The sequence below is a fragment of the Suncus etruscus genome, chromosome 5 (assembly GCF_024139225.1).
Source record: "Suncus etruscus isolate mSunEtr1 chromosome 5, mSunEtr1.pri.cur, whole genome shotgun sequence".
Lineage (NCBI taxonomy): Eukaryota > Metazoa > Chordata > Mammalia > Eulipotyphla > Soricidae > Suncus > Suncus etruscus.
This window is the reverse complement of record NC_064852.1, coordinates 75,137,274-75,156,948: the sequence shown is the minus strand read 5'-3', so window position 1 is coordinate 75,156,948 and position 19,675 is coordinate 75,137,274. Positions and strand designations below refer to the sequence as shown.

The window sequence follows — 19,675 nt, the reverse complement described above, 5'->3', positions numbered from 1 at the left end:
ATCTTCTTTACTCTATAAATTCTAAGTTAGTGTTTAGTCTCAATGAGAGGATAAGATAAAATACAAAGAAAAATTATGTGCTTCAAAGAAATGAAATTTCTCTTCATCATTTACAATTTATCTAGCAGCTACTGGGAAAGTCTTAGTTTCTCTGCAAAGGTAAGACTCCAAGTCTCCGAGTTTTGAAATTCTATGTGACAGTAGTTCATAGAGTGTCTAGGATTTATTATATATAGTGATTCTTTGATTCTAATTACTTTGTCATCTATACTTTTTGTCACCTACTAAACTAAATGATGAAAGCAATTTTTCTTAGCTTTTGGAGGGAACTTCAAACATTAAAAGGAATTTAATGCGATTATAACACCTTCCTCAAAATGCTTTAAGTTTGATAGATGTATAATAATGATGAATAGATTTCTAAGCTGAACTTATTTTCATTTTTATTTATTTTATGTATTTTTCTGGATTGAACCAACCCCTTTAAGTTATCTCTCCTTTAAGGTATCTGACTCAGAAAACAGGTTATTTAAATTAAAAAATGATAAAATGGGGCAGAAAATGTGACTTAAGTGGAAGAGTACATGCAAAAAACTCTAAGTTTTCATTTTCATTAATTGTATTTTATAAAAATCACCATGATACAGTGAAGAAAACTTTCCTAACAGCATTAAATGTACAGCACAAATTACAACTTTGATATCAGAAGGGTAAATTTGTCCTGCACTGTTTCCTATAATTTTCACCCAGAGAGTAAAGATGGAAAGTGGAAAATAGTAGTGAACTCTAACCTCTGCTTAATTAACATTGCTCTAGTCCTAAGCAACACATTCCTCTAGGATTCTTCAAACAAAAGGGAATCTAGGGCTGGGATATCGAAGAAGGACGTTATATTTTAAGTAAAAAAAAAAAACTTTTTTTTTGGAGGGGACTGTACCTGGCAGGGCTTTCTCTTGGTTCTGAGATCAAGGATAATTCCTGGCAAGTTTTGGGGGACAATATGGGATACCAGAGATTGAACCCAGTTCAGTCACATCCAAAGCAAGCAGGATTTGACTGTTATACTATATCTCTGATCTGCACTCAAAAAAAAAAAAAATTCCAAAACATACTTTTTGACAAAAATGAGATATAAGAAATTGTTGAGTAAGCAATTTTTTCTTTTTTTTTTTTTTTTGGTTTTTGGGCCACACCCGTTTGACGCTCAGGGGTTACTCCTGGCTATGTGCTCAGAAATAGCCCCTGGCTTGGGGGGACCATATGGGACGCCGGGGGATCGAACCGTGGTCCGTTCCTTGGTAGCGCTTACAAGGCAGACACCTTATCTCCAGGGCCACCTTCCCGGCCCCGAGTAAGCAATTTTTAAAGATAAAAGAAACTGTTATTTATTGTATACTGCAAATAAATATATCCATGTGCCCAAACAGTTAAAAAATCATAAAACTATATACCACAGTGGGTGAAATATACTTTATAGAGTTCATTCACCAGACTTGACAATTAAGCATTTATTTCTAATAGAATTATATTTTTCCATTTTGTATTTTAGCCTTACAAATTCTCGACAATGAAAATGTTTCTAATGGTAATTAGTGAAAAAAACAGAGCAGCCTAGGAATATAATAGAAGTTAAGAAACTTTCCATGCATACAGCCAATCCCAATTTGACTCCTAACATAGCATATTGACAAGACTGATTTTTTTTTTTTTTTTTTTTTTGGTTTTTGGGCCACACCTGGCAGCCCTCAGGGCTTATTCCTGGCTCTGTGCTCAGAAATGGCCCCTACCTGGCTCAGAGGACCATATGAGATGCTAGGAATCAAACCTGGGACCATCTCTGGTCAGCTGCTTACAAGGCAAATGTCCTACGGGTAATGCTGCAGCCCCACAAAACTAATTTTTTAACAGAGAGCCAAGAATAAATCCCATCTTTGACTAGTGTATCCCTAAACACACACCCCACCCCCACAAAAACCACATCAGGAAATGACTACAGCTTTGAATAGCCCCACTTTTGCAACTTTAGAGGATGAGAAAGTGAGCCCCATACTTTTGACTAGTAGACCCTTTTACATCACCCAATCTTATGAAATCTAAAATAGACCAAAATCACAATGATGTCATTGGGTTAATACTGCAAGATAAAGAGAATAAATCCCATGTTCACCAAACTGAAGGCAGTTATTTAGACCTAGAGAAGCAAGAGGTCTTTACAGGGCATGTTTTTCACTGAAGCACTGAGTTCAGAGACTCTCCTGAGATATGCACTGCAGGCATCTGCATCCCAAGGGCCAAGTCTGTTGCTAAGGCAGGCACAATGATCACCTGTACGAAGAAGACCAGCAGCACAGCACAGTTCAGTTCTGGGCACTTCTCATCATATGAGTCTCGCAAATTCTCTACAGACAGAAATAGCATATATATATAGATAGACTGAATGCTTAGAGTCCTAAAATGGCCCCATCTATCTATGTGTGCTAAATATCATCCTAGAGCCAAACCAGAGCATCAGAATTGGCCTCCTGGAGAATTACTGCCAGCTAAAGTGATATTTCCTCCATTTAGATTCCATTTGCAAAAGAAGAAAGAGCCCTCTGAGCCTGATTCTGTAATTTAGAGAGAGATTATTGAGGATGCTGTGTGCCTCATCACACAGTTTTTTTTTCTTCTCTCTCCACTGGTGAAAAAACTAGACTCAGCTCCAGAAATGGAGGCTGGCTTTTATTTATTTTTTTCATCACAGAGACATTTTGAATTTGGTAACTGATTAGAATTTTATTTTCTTTATATAGCTACTAGAAAATATTCAGAATCAAAATGGCTTTAAAACTTTTAGAATGTACATGAAATATTAATAACATATTTGTATGTTTTCAACCCTGGCTTCATCTTATTTTTCTGCACTAATTCTTCCTTTTACCTTAATTTCCTTAGCTACTTCTGGCTTTTAAATATTGGAAATACTTATAGAATGAGGTAAAATGTGATATGAAAATATAAGCATAGCCTTTCCCTCAAAAGATTAGGTTGCCTGCGATCTAATCTTTATCAATTTTCACCCAGATAGGTTGTTCATTCCTTTTTATTACAATGCTTCTCTGTTATGGGTGTTCCCAATACCATCAAAACGATAATGGTCCAGTTTACACTAGTAAAACTTTTCAATCATTTTGCAGAGTGGCAAATCAAACAAACATATTACTGTTATGCCCCATAAAATCCTCAAGGACAAGCCATTGTTGAACATTCTCATAGGATTCTCAAAACTCAATTATTAAAACAAAAAGAGATATATGCTTCAACTTGATTTCCTATTGTTGATATTATTTTCTTTAAACTTTTTAAATCTACCAAGGAGAACCCCATATAGCTGCTGAAAAGTATTTCCAAGAAGATGTACAGGTTCAGTAAACAATTAATTCACCTGTCTGGGTGAAAATTGATAAAGATTGGGTAGCAGCTCACCTAATCATTTGAGGGAAAGGCTATGCTTATATTTCTACAAAAGACAGTCTCCAGAGAAACTCTGAGTTCCATTATGCCTCATCAAAAGTCAACATCTCTGAGACAGATAGTGTTCAGGGGTTACTCCTGGCTCTTACCCCTCCCCCTAAACACAATTCTATCTCCAAGCACCATCAGGAGTGATTCCTGAGAGTGGAGGCAAGAATAAACACTGAGTATTGCCAAGTGAGGCACAAACTAATCTCTGTACTCAGAAATTGCTCCTGGCAGGCTCCAGGGACCATACAGGATGCCAGGAATCAAACCAGGGTCCATCCGGAGTTGGTTACGTGAAAGGAAAACACCCTACTACTGTGATATTGCTCTGGCCCCAATAATCTGTAAATTTTTGTAGTTTGTGAGTTCACTCAGAAAACTTTTTGGTAAATATATCAATATATATATATATATTTAGTTTTTTTATTGCAAGTTTCTTTATTCAGATTACTTCTTATTTCATTTTGATGGACAGTCTAATATTTATACTGTAAATAAGTTTATGATGTGTATCCTTATGCCTGTTTGACTTCCTCAATTTCTTGAAATAGCAGCTCTTGAAATTTCACATTTTACTCTTCTTTCTACTTTCTTATTAATTTATTTCTTAAAAGCTTTGTTTTTGGGCCATACCCAGTGTTCACCAGGCTTAATCCTGGCTCTAACAATAGGGATCACACCTGGTGGCAATTGATTCTGTGTTGGGAATGTTCAAAGCAAGCACCTTACCACAGTACCATCTCCCTGGTCTCAAGTTATTAGTTTTATTTTTTATTTATTTTTTGTTTTTTGGGGTCATACCAGGCAGTGCTCAGGGGTTACTCCTGGCTCTGTACTCAGAAGTCACTCCTGGCAGGCACTGGAGACCATATGGGATGCTGAGATTCGAACCGTCTGTTCGATCTGCTGCATGCAAGGCAAAAACCATATCACTGTGGTATCTGTCTGGCCCCTCAAGTTATTAGTTTTAAACTTGAGTTTTACAATACATAATTGTAAGATTATCTTTATTGATAATTTTTCAGTTGGAATGTCTTGAATATGTGTAGAGATATTTATGGGCTCCAAAGCAATGTGTCGTTAGTGTGGGCTATGCTAAGGGTGTAGTTTTTTGAAGGCCATGTTTTAAAGCACTGATCTAAATCCAAACATAGCACCCAGGGCATATTCTTTGGTCTTTACATGAATATGAAACCCATAAATCTGTTGTCTTGGGGGAGAGATATTGGAGCACAGAGCTTATATACACAAAGAACTAAATTGAAGCTTTTGTACTACATGGTCCCCATAATGACATTAGGAATAGCCCCAAGTTCCCAGCACCTGAGCACGACCACATCCTTGGGTGCCAGTATCATTAGTGGTAGCCTCCAGGCTCCCTAAAACCAAAATAAAAATTTCCTGATATTAAAAAATTATCACATGAAAATGCACTTTTTTTTTTTGTTTTTGGGCCACACCCAATGACACTCAGGGGTTGCTCCTGGCTACGGGCTCAGAAATCACTCCTGGCTTGGGGGACCATATGGGATGCAGGGAATCGAACTAAGGTCTGTCCTGGGTCTGCACGTGCTAAGCCCTACCACTGTGCTAGTGCTCTGGTCCCAAAGCATGTTTTTTTAAAGTTTATAGATCTTATTAGTATATTTTATGCTTTAATAAAATCCCATATGCATGACTGCTAATGAACACACACCTACTTTGGATTTAAAAAACTAACTACAAATGTAAGCAAAGAAAAATTCATGGGAGGCTTAGCTGGAATATGTAATTACAAGGAAAGAGGTTTACAGATAGGAGAAGTACTAATTTTACCATTTGGTAATTGTAGTAACATTTATAGTATTGTTAAATAGCCATTAGAGATGATTTAAAATGTTACATTTTATGTAAATAAATGTATGTTTAGTAGTATATTTAAATACAAGTTGATTTTATTAAACATGTTTTAATAACTGGCTTTATATTTATGATATTTGAAAATACTAAAATATTTACTATAAAATTATTTGTATAAGTTTTAAAGAATGGAATAATTCAAGATAAATTGAAGGTGTTTTTAAAGTACTAAAGACTCACTAGAAATATTTCTTAGTATAAAAATCAATTAAAGATTTTAAAAAGTCAATTAGTTTTACCAAATAATTAGCAATTATGCGTGCAGAAACATTTTCTATTGATGCCTACATATGAAAAAAAATCAAACTTCTAAAGGTAGTGCAGCCTTTGCTGTAGAAGCTTATCTATACCTTATAAATCACACCAAGCGCTGGGCTGAAATATAATCAATATTTCAAGAAGCACCTCAAAATTAGAATAAACTGAAATTTTGGTGTCAAACTCAGGAAGGCAAGTTAACAGTGACAACACTAACAGAATCATGTGTTGTGTCCAGGACAACTTAATTAGGCATGTATAAAGGTAGAAAAGATAGAGCCACAGGCCATGTACCTGGTGCTGGCGATGCTTGGTGATTCTGCTCCAAGCCTACATCTTTCTAGCTGACTGGCAACAATCTGCCTTTCCACTTCCAGTTCTCTGGTGAGTCGCTGAAACTGAAGCTCCTGTGATTCAAGAAAATAAAAGGCATATGAGGTGCCAAGGCTTGCTGCTCAGGCAGATGGATGGATGCATATATACCAGAGGAAACGTAGGAACATACCTATCACAGAACACTATGGCTCTGTGAAATCTGAATTTGGACTGAAATTATTGATCTTCATTGAAAATTAAAGGCAGTATATTATGAGCCTTTGTTAGGAATACAAACCCAGTGAGTACTTGATTTTTAATTTTTGGCTCTAAGTAAGATCTTCAAATAGCACTTCTACTACAATGCAGTTTTAAAGGTTTATAGAGAATTTTACTTAATATGTCTGCACTAGAGACACAACAACCAGTATGCTCTTTATCCTCAATGACTAAATACATATTCCTCATGCTCTGTACCATTTTAGTATTAAAATACGTACCATCCCATGAGAGAATCACTTGATTATAATATAAAGTCTTAATTTGTTAGCCCAGGAAATAATTTCAATCACAAACATAAAGGCCTTTCATCTTTTTCTACAATACAAACAAAATCTTACTATTGACACATATACAGTCATGTGTCAGAGTGTGAAAGCAAACAATACCAAAGGAGGGGAAAAAAAGCCACGGAAATAATACAGTATTTAAAACTGTAGTAAATACCAGACAGATTATCTAGAGTACTTATATCCTTCAGTATGTGCTGCATGCACGAAGGCAAGAGAAATTCTATTATAGAAGTTATTTTACCTTCATATGTACTTATCTCATTTTAACTTGACAAGAGTTTAATGTGCAGAAAGTATGCCATACTATATAAAACACCTACAGATCAACTCAAGTACACTCCAAAGGCTTAATGCAACATTACTAATAATACCTTTTAATCCCTTGTGCCACATTATCTCCTTTCAAGTCTACCAAAATCCAATGGTGAAATGTAAATAGTTTAATTAGACAAAGACTATGAGTTCAAAACACTAATTATATAAAATCCATACCTAGTACAATAAGATAAAAAACTATCTAAAATATTATTTATATCAAAATTAAATATTTGTCAGCTATGCAAAAATAAAAATAGAACTTAACTGAAAGGTATATTAATCTCTATAGATTCAGACAAATTTGCAATTACCTGACATCATTAGCTTCTCAAATTCTACTAACTATTCTTAGAATAATTGTTAAGAACCTGTCCCTGAACTACTTACAGCTTTTTGATATTGAAAATTCTTTACTAATGAGCACAACTGGTGTGGGCATATTATAGGACCTGGCATGGATGATAATGGTTGAAAACAACTGTACAACATGACTGTAAGAGATAAGTGTGATTGTTTCTACTTAGCCATTCCTAACCCAAAGATTTTAAATAAATAATTTTATATAATAAATAAATAAGATTCTAAATAAATGTTTAGCAATAAAATACAACAGAATAATTTATATTCTGTTTTTTTTTATTGGGGGTTGAGCCACATCTGGTGATGCTCAGGGGTTACTCCTGACTATGCACTCAAAAATGGCTCCTGGCTGGGGAACCATATGGGACACCAGAGGATCGAACCAAGGTCTCCTAGGTTAGCTGCTTGCAAGGCAGATGCCCTACCACTTCGTCACCATTCCGGCCCCTATATTCTGTTTTTAAGACACCATACACATAGTCTTTGTTATTAGATAGCTTTTGTGACTCCCTCTTTTTTCACTAGATTATTTCCCTCAATTTTTGGCTATATATCAGAAAAGAGAGGGGCCGGAGAGATAGCATGGAGGTAAGGCATTTGCCTTTCATGCTGGAGGTCATCGGTTTGAATCCCGGCGTCCCATATGGTCCCCCGTGCCTGCCAGGAGCAATTTCTGAGCCTGGAGCCAGGAATAACCCCTGAGCACTGCAGGGTGTGACCCAAAAAAACCACAAAAAAAAAAAAAAAAAAAACAACCCAAAAAAACCAAAGGAAAAGAGGTGTTTTTTTTTTCCTTCAGTTTTTGATTTTTGGGTCACACCGGGCAGTGCTCAGGGGTTACTCCTAGCTATACACTCAGAGGTCTCTCCTGGCAGGCTCAGGGGACCATATGGGAGGTTGGGTTTCAAACCACTGTCTGTCCTGAATTGGCTGTGTGCAAGGCAAACGCCTTAACGCCTTACCGCTGTTATCTCTCCGGCCCAGAAAAGCAAAATTTTTGCCTGAGCCTTCACAGTACTATTGTATGCTAAGTTCAGTGACTACTAGGGATGGAGACTGTAGTGCTTTCACAACTTGGGGGATGGCCAAATTTACTAGAATAGGATAAAGGTACAGTTCAAATTAGAAGAATAAAAGAATCATCCATAGGAAAAAAAATAATTTCAATGGATTTTTTTGTTTGTTTGTTTGTTTTTGAGCCACACCCAGTGGTGTTCAGGGGTTACTCCTGGCTGTCTGCTCAGAAATAGCTCCTGGCAGGCACGGGGGACCATATGAGACACTGGGATTCAAACCAACCACCTTTGGTCCTGGATCGGCTGCTTGCAAGGCAAACGCAGCTGTGCTATCTCTCTGGGCCCTGATTTCAATGGATTTTTTATCATCTTTGATCAGCCACTTCAGCTTCATAAAAAGTGGCTGAGAAAATCAGTGCCTGAATTAAGAAGTTTAAATACTACTGTTAATTCCTTCTTTCAGAAACAGAAATAGCCTTACCCCAGCCAGGGTGTGATTAAGCCAATATCAGAAAACAAAGCTTTTTTGGGGTGGAGAGGTTGGTTTTGAGGCTACCTACAAGTTTCTCAGGAGTTACTCCTGGCTTTGCACTCAGAAATCATTCCTAGCAGGCTCTAAGGACAATGCCTTACAGGTTGCGCTATCACTCCCCTAAAGCTTTTTTTTTTTTTTAATTTTTCTCCTCCTCCCCCTTCTATACTCAGGAATTACTTTTGGTGGTGCTCAGGGGACCAAATGGAATACCAGGAATCAAGCCTTGGTTGGCTGTGAGCAAGGCAAATAAATGTCCTACAAGCTGTACCATCGTTCCAACCATCATTTTTTTTTTTTTTTTACCCATCTGTTTGTTGCATTTCCAAACTTAAAGTCATGGACACAGACATGGCCACACAAGTCACTATCTTTATGCTCGAAGATGGTTTCAGTGATTTTTTTTTTACTGGACCAATTTTATAGTGCAGATTCTGTACTTTATTAAAGATCAAACTCTAGGGTTATTCCATAGCCTTCCTCACTAATTAGCTATGCCAGTCAGTGTCTTACAATTTAGAAAGAAGCCTTGATTGATTGATATACCTAGAGAAACAATTTTCTGTTGTCAAGCTGCTATGTATCCAGACTATAACTCCATTTTAAATTTAAAAGTTGGTCAATTACTTTAACATGTATCCAGATAAAATAAAGTCCATCTTTATCCCTGCTAGTAGCAAATTTAGAATATTGACAGCCAGGAACTGTTTTATCAAAATTCTTCTACCCTTTATTTGCCTACACGACTTACAAGCAGGATATCATTAAAGTCCCCAAAGCAGAATACCAGAAAGCTTATAAAACACGAAATTTGCAAAGGTTACTAAATACCTGTCAATATTTATAAGTAAATTATATGTATGTCTTGCTATAAAATTATCAGTATTACACCTACAAAATATAAATTAAACACCCACTTGAGACTGGTACCAAAATGGCTAAGTAGAAAAAAATATTAGAGAATTTGGTCACTACAGACTTCTTTGAAAAGGATGACAATATTGTACAGTTATATAAAAACGAATGCTATAATTTCAAAAAATAACATCCACTAAGGTGATTATAGAGGCTGGAGTAATAGCACAGAGGGTAGTATTTTTGCCTTGCAAGTGGTCAATCCAGGTTCAATACCCAGCATCCTGTATGGTTTCTGAGCTCACTAGGAGAGATTACTGAATACAAACCCCAGTGTTAAGTCCAAAGAACTATTACTGGGTGTGATACAGCCCCCCAAAACATTTGATAATAAAGAGATATGATGTATAAATTTGTTTTTATTCTCTAAAGAATATAGTGTGTTGGGGTCTGAGTGATAGCAGTGGTAGGGCACTTGTCTGGCACATGGCCTACCGAGGATGGACCCAGGTTCAATCCTGATATCCCATATGGTCCTACGAGCCTGACAGGAGTGACTTCTGAGTGCAAAGACAGGAGTAATCCCTGAGCACCACTGGGTTTGTGGGCCAAAAACAAAGAAAAAAAAATAAAGATAAAAAAAAAGAAGAAGAAGAAAGAAAAGTATTAGTGTGAAGACTGATTCTTAAATCACTATTTAAAATTAAGCACCTGAGGGGCTGGAGAGATAGCATGAAGGTAGGGCATTTGCCTTGCATACAGAAGGACGGTGGTTCGAATCCTGGCATCCCATATGGTCTCCCTCTCAGCTTACCAGGAGCGATTTCTGAGCATAGAGCCAGGAGTAACCACTGAGCACTTCCAGGTGTGACCCCAAAACCAAAATAAATAAACAAACAAACAAATAAAATAAAACTAAGCATCTGAATTACAGGGAAATATTTAATTTGTTCCATTTTGAAAAGATCAAGGAAAGCCTTGAAAGCAGTCCTCAACAATTTAACATGAAAATTTCCTTTGAGAAAGTCGAGGCTTACTGATATACAAGAATGGGAGTCAGTTCACATGTCTTTAGGAACTTTTCCTTATATTTAGCTCATTTCTCTCAGGAAAGGGTGTTGATAAATATACTCTAAGTGTCAACAGAATAGAAGAAAACAACTTCATATGATTGTACTGTGCGACCTTCTATGGTGGATAAGGCTGCAGTGTTCAGGCAAGTGCCAGAAGAGCTCAATGCCTGGTTGCCAGCTGTGCCAAGAGGCATCTACCTATAAAGACCCTTGGCTCCAGGCTTGCCATTGGCACAGGCTGTAACCATTCATTGGCTTAGGTGAAAATATTAGAGACAGAATGACTCTAGACTTCTCTGTAGATTGAGATGAGCTCTCCCTTCCTTGGCTTTACATTTCTTTCCCCCTCCATGAGAGTCAGTCAGAAATAAGTAATTTAACACAAAATTTCATCTTGGCAGAAATATAATTTAAGAGAAAATTGGATCCTGGGCTTCCCTTTTTAAAATAAAAAGTATCTCACTTAAAATGTTTAAAAATTGTAGGATTATTTAAATATACAGAAAAAGTATGCAGAGTAATACTATGTTTTAGAAAACATTGTAAGAACCAGAAATGGCATGCTCAGAATCACAGTGATCTAGTTCTGGGAGACATTTTCAAGGCAAGCTTTACTACATCTTCAAGGTTTACAACACTTAGCTTATGACTCTCATATTTAGTTAGCTTACCCTTGGCTTTCTGCTCAGAGATCACTCCTGGTGGGACATGGGGCAATATGGGGTGCCAGGAATTAAACCCAGGATGGTTGTGTATAGACAAATTGCCCTACCTGCTCTACTATTGCTTTAGTCCCAACTATAATTTTAGTTTCTGTAAATTCCTAAACTTCTTTCCAGATTGCCATTGTTTCTTTATTATTGTTATCTTTTTTTAAAAAAGTTAATATGAGGGCACTGCAGTAGGGCGCTTGCTTTGCACGTGGCTGACGCAGGACAGACCTCATTTTGATCCCCAGCATCCCATAGGGTCCCCTAAGCCAGGAGCGATTTCTGAGTACATAGAGAGGAGTAGGCTCTGAACATCAGCTTGTGTGGTCCAAAAACAAAAACAAAAAAAGTTAATCTAAATCTAAATGAATTCAATTTAAATGTGTTCATTTTATTTAGTGAAAGACTTAGGGTTTTCAATCTATCTTAAGTGAAAGTCCCTGCAACTTTTTATCTTTTTCTCTAAGGTGTATTCAAGGGGCATTTTTTGGGTACTTCTTTCAATTCATTTCCAGATGGCCCTGTAAAGAATACAGTTTTTCAAATGACAGTATGTTACATTTCTGAGATTTCTAGGTGGGCTCTACCATTTCTACCTTTTCCTGCATACTCATTTGGGAAGACTTATTTTTCCCTTTATTTTTGGTTTACTTTTCCCTAATCTCCACTTTCAGATGAGGCCTTCAGTTGATTATTTAGTGCTTTTTTGAATAAGAACACTATAACGTTGCATGCACATCTAGTCAAGAGTTTTAATGTCTCGTTTGGCTTCCAAAAGCCCCACAAAAGTCTTAGCATTAGGTATTTACACTCCCATTCTCCTTTGATAAGCAAGAATGCTCTCCAGCTCTCAAGGAGTCTATTATGAGTGCAGAAAACAGGACATATTTTATCTGCTGTGACCTCCTCTTTCTTTCACCATATTATTTTCAGCTTTTTATTGTTGTTTGGATTTGGTTTATGGGTCACACCTGGTGGTGTTCAGGAATTACTGTTGGGGCTCAGGAGATCATATGAATTCTGATTGGCAGATTGAATTCTGGTTGGCTGTGTGCAAGGCTAGTGCCTTACATGCTATTACACTGGCCCCTCTCACCTTAATTTAATGCTCACTGACAGCCAGTGTGACTGACACCTTTGCAACTGTATCCACATTCCTTGATACAAATTCTTTATAGAAATATGACCACCTTACATTCAGGATAATCTCTGGAGTAATATTTTCCATATATAATTTTTTATTTGTGGGAGGTGTTAGAGGCTGGATTGTGCTATTGTTTGCACTCAGGAGATTATGTAGAACTAGGGGGGTTAACCAGGGTCGTTCACAGCAAGAAGGCATGTGCTTGAACCCCAGCACTCTTACTATAGACTGACATGACTTCAATTGAAATGCACTTTTCTGAAAATACTTTTAGTAACAACTTTCTGATACGTATTCTTTATACACCAAAGCTAAGGTGCGCTAAAGAAGGGAGCAGGTTTTTTGCAGTCTCCTGACTAATAAACACTACATTTCTTCCAAACACATGCAAAAAGTTCATTGTGTTTTGAGATTCATGTACACAATCCCAGTTGCCTGCTTTTTTCCTTATCATTTATTTATTTTTAATTTTGGGATGATACTAAGTGGTAATGAAGGGCAGCTCCTGGGTTTCCTTCCTATGGTGCTGAGGGTGGTAATGGTGAAGAATGGACCTCATGTCACCATGGTTCAAATCTGAAATACCACAAGCAAAGCACCTGTACTCGCCCACTCAGCTATCTCCTGACCATTCTTATGCCTACTTACTTCAAATTATTTGAACCACTCGGCAAATTCTGGAATAGATAACAGCCATTACTACCACTTAGATAGCAATTAAGAAACAGGAGTAGGTATTTATAACACAGCATTAGCTGTGACCCCTTTAATTTGTTTCCCAATAGCCCACAGAACCTTCTGTGCAATTTTTAATCTCAATAGTCATAATTAAAAATCTCCCTCGGGCCCGGAGAGATAGCACAGCGGTGTTTGCCTTGCAAGCAGCCGATCCAGGACTTAAGGTGGTTGGTTCGAATCCCGGCGTCCCATATGGTTCCCCGTGCCTGCCAGGAGCTATTTCTGAGCAGACAGTCAGGAGTAACCCCTGAGCACCGCTGGGTGTGGCCCAAAAACCAAAAAAGAAAAAGAAAAAGAAAAAGAAAAAAAAATCTCCCTCATTTTCCTTTTCTTCCATAATATGAAATAAAAGTTTGACTTTTTTTTGTTTGTTTTGTTTTTGGGCCACACCCAGCGGTGCTCAGGGGTTACTCCTGGCTATCTGCTCAGGAATAGCTCCTGGCAGGCACAGGGGACAATATGGGACGCTGGGATTCAAACCAACCACCTTTGGTCCTGGCTCGGCTTTTTGCAAGGCAAACGCCGCTGTGCTATCTCTCCGGCCCCAAAAGTTTGACTTTTATTTGAAAAATAAAATGTTATTGTATTGTTATTGGGCCACATCTTGCTGTGCTTAGGACTTAATCCTGTCTTGTGCTCAGTGATCTTATGATGGGCTTAGAGACCATATTGTGGGAGCCAGGGAAAGGACTGGGTCTGTTATGTGCAAGGGAAGAAGAACCCTGTCCTCTGTACTCTCTTTGGCCCATAAGTTTGATTTTTAAGTGAAATTAATGTAGCATATAAAGATGCAGGTTTTAAATGATACAGACATGAAGTATGGTTGTATAATTCAGGAATAAAGAGGGTTAATAATTTAAAGAAACTTTTGTATCACCTAATGATCAATTATCACTGAAAGTCAATGCTAGATATTTTTCTTTCAGTTTTGGGGCCACCCTCAGTTCTGAAATAATTTATTTCTCTGTTTTTACTTTTTGGGTCAAAAATCATGGCAGTGCTTAGGGTTTACTCATGGCTCTAAACTCAGGAGATATTCCTGGGGAGGATGGAAACTGCTAATCTCACATCATCAGAAGAAAGAAGTGTCTATTAGGATACTACACTGGATTAACTGCCCTATGTCTGCCCACTGTTTTATATTTAGATCTTCTTTAAGATCAAAGAAAAATATAAAACAGAACTACTAGTATTATTTTCTATTATACTAATTAACATTTTAATGAAAGATAAATTACAGTAAAGTCTCCATTGCTTTATCCTACTACTTAAGCACAAATGATTATACCAGGCTCTTGTTTTAGTATGTATCAATCAGTTTTAATAAACCAAAAGAAAATAGCAAAGCTTGCTTACCGGAAGCTCTAAATTTATCTTGTAAAATTTAGGCTTATGTATCTGTAAATGTCACCAAAGCACCATTACTAGGAAATCAAACTAAAAAAAAAGGGAAGGTTGTATTTAAACATACAAGAAAAGCCAGAGGCAGGCAGGTGTGAATGAGAAAATCAAGATAAAAAGGCAAAAACTTCTTTTCGTAATATAAAGAAATTATCTGATTCATAACTCATTGCCATAGGCTGCTCTTTAATCAGAAATGATGAGATCCAGCCACTACTGCTTAAAGAACAAATCCACCCAGGGGATTTCCAATATGTAAGAGTTCAAGAATCACTGCCCTAAAGAACCACCAGTGCCTTTTTCAAGATAAGACTGCAAGTGTTTTGACCATCCCACCATTTCATTCTTGTATCTTCTGTCATTCTTCACACAAAATATCTACCCTCAAACACTTGTCTGAATCTATTCTCCATTTCTATCAGTTATGCCCTTGTTCATGTGTACATTGACTTTACACTATAGTAGTATGTCTGAACTAAGTCTTCCACTCACTTTAGTGGTGAGGTCCTTGTAGTTCAATTTTTTTCCAGATATTATATCCAAACTCCTCAATTGGAAAGGAAGGTAGTATGAGTTATCCCCATTCCAGACAAGGCTAATTTATGAAAAGTCATTCAAAGCTAAGATTTGAAACCACATCATCCTGATTACTAATCTCAGGATTTAACTACTGTGCTCACAAGCCTTCCTACTCCAGCTGCTTCATTCCATCCCCCTATTGAAAAAGTCAATGAGCCTTAATTTAAGGTCAGCAATACTCTGCCCTTTTCCTTTCCACCAAATACTAATTTCTGGACTCTGAAAATGAGTGACACTTTCACACAACTAATCTCAACTGTTTATGGTATCACACACATCACTCAAATTTTTTGTTCATATATTTAATTTTTTATTTCCTTATTTTTATTGTTTTTTTTTTTTTATTTAACCAACTTTATTACATACATGATTGTATTTGGGTTTCAGTCATGTAAAGAACACCACCCCATCACCAGTGCAACATTCCCGTCACCTTTAATTTACCTGACATGTCATATCTTAGAAGTTTATAGAGTGGAACATATATTTGTCTTAGAATCCTCCCATGGATATTTTAAAAAAGACAGTATAAAAATAATACCCAAAGACAATAGAGGTGAGGACCAGGAGGATTAGTCCATGGTAGGAAGATTGTCATAAATAGCTGAGGACAGTTAGGGGACAGAGAACGGACCACTATGACAGTAACTGTAGAAAATGATTACTCTAAGAAGTGGGTGCTGAAATGAGGGAAAGTGATATGCATGATACTTCTTTAGTAACAAAATACAAATCACAGTGTCTAAAAGGAAAAAAGGAAGAGAGAGAGAGAGAGAGAGAAAGAGAGAGAGAGAGAGAGAGAGAGAGAGAGAGAGAGAGAGAGAGAGAGAGAGAGAGAGAGAGAGAGAGAGAGAGAGAGAAGAAAAGATCTGCTGCAGAGAAGCCATTAGGGAGAATCACTGGGGACATTGGAGGTGGTAAATGTGCACAGATGAAGTGATGAGTACTGAATATTAACTGAAATGATTTCAATCATATACAACTTTGTAACTGTATTTCACAGTGATTCAATTAAAATTTTTATTAAAAAAATCTGAAAAAATGTCTTCCTATCTTCCAGCTAAAACAGAATAAGAAAACCTTGCTAATTCATTCAGGATGAATATTATACAGTCCATTTAATTTTTATAATAAAGTAACAGATGTGGAGGTAAAGCTCAGTGTAGATCAAGAATTAAAACACTTTCTACAAATTTCCTTTTTTGACAAATGTGCTCTGTCTGGAACTTCTGTTTATTCAAAGTAATAAGGAGAAAAAGGTGGGATTTTATAGGGAGGCACATCTGGAGGTGCACAGGGCTAAATGCAGCACTGAGCTCAGGTATTAATTCTAGAGGTGCATAAGTAAGCATATGTAATGCTACTGATTGAATTGGTGTTGGCCATGAAGCGCCTTAACCCCTGTGCTATCTCTCTGGCTCCTAGAAAAATGTTTTTAAACAATTTGTGCATGAAAAGCAATGTTTATAATTTATAAAAACTTAATACTAAACTCTCACTTCCAATTGCTAAATAGGTTTCGACTTTCTTAGTTTCCTGATCTGTCAGAAATCACACTCCATCAAGAAGTGAGAAGTTTTGCTGCTTTGTATGCTAATTTTGAATTTTCATGAATCCACTGGCATTTACTTGCAATCTCTCCTAAAAATGAAATGTATATATATGTACACATACAACTGTGTATAAATGAGTATAATTCTAACAAATCTTAAGTTGAGATCTTATCAGCATATATTTAAATTTACTTAGAAAAGTTCAAGTAGTCAAATACATATTGAAAAGGCTATAACATAGGAAATGACTCCTCAAAACCAGTATGAATCAGTTATCATATAACACAATTATTTGGTAAAAGTAATGTCACATATCACAATATAATCTTTAAATTTTAGTGTACTGAAAATTAGATTAGCTAGTACTTGAAATTTCATTATAAAATTATGAACAATAATGATTTAACAATAACAATTTATTTGATTTTCTAACATAAAAATATTTCAAAATTAGTAGGACCAATGATGCATAGCACCTAATGTTATATGCTTATTTGGGAGTTAATTGACTGAACAGTAGATGATAATTATGCATATAAATCATTATTTCCTGAAATAAAAAAACCTGATATAAATAAATGACCAGTCTCTTGATATGGAAAAATTACTGCAAACATAGTAAAAATATATAAATGGTAGGGATATAAAAAATAGGCTAAATTTAATCTTCTATTCTTCAGTTAATATAATAAATAGAACCAGGAAATAAGGGCTAATTTCTTTGATGATTAATTTGAAGTTCCATTAGAAACATAATGAAATGTAATAGTGAAAGAAAACAAATATCTATTGCAGGTTGTCTTTTCCAGTGATTATCTATTTTAATTTTCAGGTTTACTTCTACCACTGTTTAATGTGCTTTGCAGGTAATTTATGGCTCAGGTAGGCCAGGGTTTAACTTGCTAGAAATGGAATGAACATTTATTATCTATGCCTATTTAATTAAATGTTCTTTTTAATAGTAAGGTCTTACACCTGGCTTCAGAGAAATACAAGTATTAAATAATAATTTAAAAAAAACCACCTTGTTTCTTTTCTTGTTTGTTTTTGGGTTTTCTTATCTTCTTTTTTCTTTTTTGTTTGTTTGCCTTTGAACCACATCCAGCAATGCACAAGGGATACTTCAAGCTCTGTGCTCAAGGATAATTCTGATGGGGTTCAAGAGACCCAGTGGGGTGCTGAGGAGCAACCTGGGTCAGCCAGGAGTCAGACAAGAGGCATAGATGCTGTGCTATCCTTTGAGCTAAAAAAATTTTTTTGGGGGGTAGGGGCCACACCCGGCGGTGTTCAGGGGTTACTCCTGGCTGTCTGTTCAGAAATAGCTCCTGGCAGGCACGGGGGACCATATGGGACACCGGGATTCGAACCAACCACCTTAAGTCCTGGATCGGCTGCTTGCAAGGCAAACACAGCTGTGCTATCTCTCTGTAAAAAAAATTTTTTTTAAAGACAACCTAATACTGTTAGTTTCTGAGGCTCCAGAAACTATCCTCAGCTTCTTTAGAAATATGGTTAAAAAAGAACTGAGAACTGAAGCTAGCACGCTGGAATGAAAGTGGTGCAGCATCAGTGGTAAACAAAACTAACATCACTGCAAATGATGAGATAGCAAAAGAAATGGAATTTTTTTTTCAAGATTGTTTTTATTATCTGACAAAATACACCAGCAATCAAGAAAACTATAAATATATTTTTAAACTGAAAACTGTATTTTAATAATCTAACTATGGCATAATCCAGCTGAAAAGCTTAATATGAAGGTCAATAAATCTTAGATTTCTATAATCTGAGAAAAATTATTATTTGATTCTTCTACATGGTAAACTTTTCTCACTCAATGTGAACACAGGATCTAAAATATGCTGTATAATCACTGCGGTAATTCCATAATCTGTATTATTTTCACTTTAAGCATAACTATTTCCCAACCATGGATGCTTTTTATTATATGTTCACACTGTATAAAATTTTAGGGAACAAGTGAAAGAAGACAAATTATAGCTTTAAGTTACTTCCGTAGACCTGGAGAGTAAGAAATGGAAAGAAAATATTTAGTGCATAAATTGAGATTAAAATGGTAAAATGAATACAAATCCAAGAACTTTTAGGACTATTGTAATTGCCACATGAACTTGGAATGCATTTGTCATATCACCATAGATTGTTTCAATATATATTTCCAAAGAAATGGAATTTTAAAACAATGGTGATGCAATAGCACTGTTATTGACAACCATTGGACAGATCTACCTAGAATGAACACTAAAGAAATTTTGGGTGCATCACTCAAACCAATCACTCAGAAACACTCTATTTCTTGAAATTAGGTTACACCAACCTGTACTCAGGCTACTCCTGGTTTTGCACTCACGGCCAATCCTGGCAGTGCTTGGGGGAGAGTATAAATATAAGGTCAGAAATTGAATCAGGATCAATCACATACAAGATAAGTGCCTTAACCCCAGTACTGTCTCTTCAGTCCCTACATAATGATTTGATATTTGTATATATTAAGAAATGAAAAGCACAAACATCCGGCATTTGTTAATGTCATTATTTGCCTATTTGGGGGTAGGGGGCACGTAGTATTCAGGCTTACTTCTGGCTCTGTGCTCAGGGAACTATATGTAGTGCAGGATAGAAGTGGGTCAGCCTCATGCTAGTCAAGAGCCCAACCCATTGTACTATTTCTTGGCACAGTAATGTTATTTTATTTTTCAAACTAATCTATCTAAAACTATCTTAATTTTTAACAAATTTAAAATTATTTTCAGTCAAGTATAACATATACATAGGAAATATGTCTTTTTATTAATAATAAGTTGATAACAAATGCCCTTACTATATATTT

The 19,675-nt window shown here is 36.3% G+C and overlaps 1 protein-coding gene across 8 annotated transcripts in view; it reads right to left on the bottom strand.

The window, feature by feature from the left end:
• The window catches only part of PKP4 (plakophilin 4), a 292,898-nt gene that overhangs the window by 128,946 nt on the left and 144,277 nt on the right, over positions 1-19,675 (bottom strand). For 7 of the 8 annotated variants that reach the window (XM_049773094.1, XM_049773098.1, XM_049773095.1 and 4 more), the window contains one exon: positions 5,953-6,065. The exons of the other annotated variant lie outside the window; for it this stretch is intronic. In XM_049773094.1, the coding sequence (XP_049629051.1) occupies positions 5,953-6,065 (113 nt within the window). The remainder of the gene's footprint in view (positions 1-5,952; positions 6,066-19,675) is intronic. 8 annotated transcript variants of the gene reach the window in all.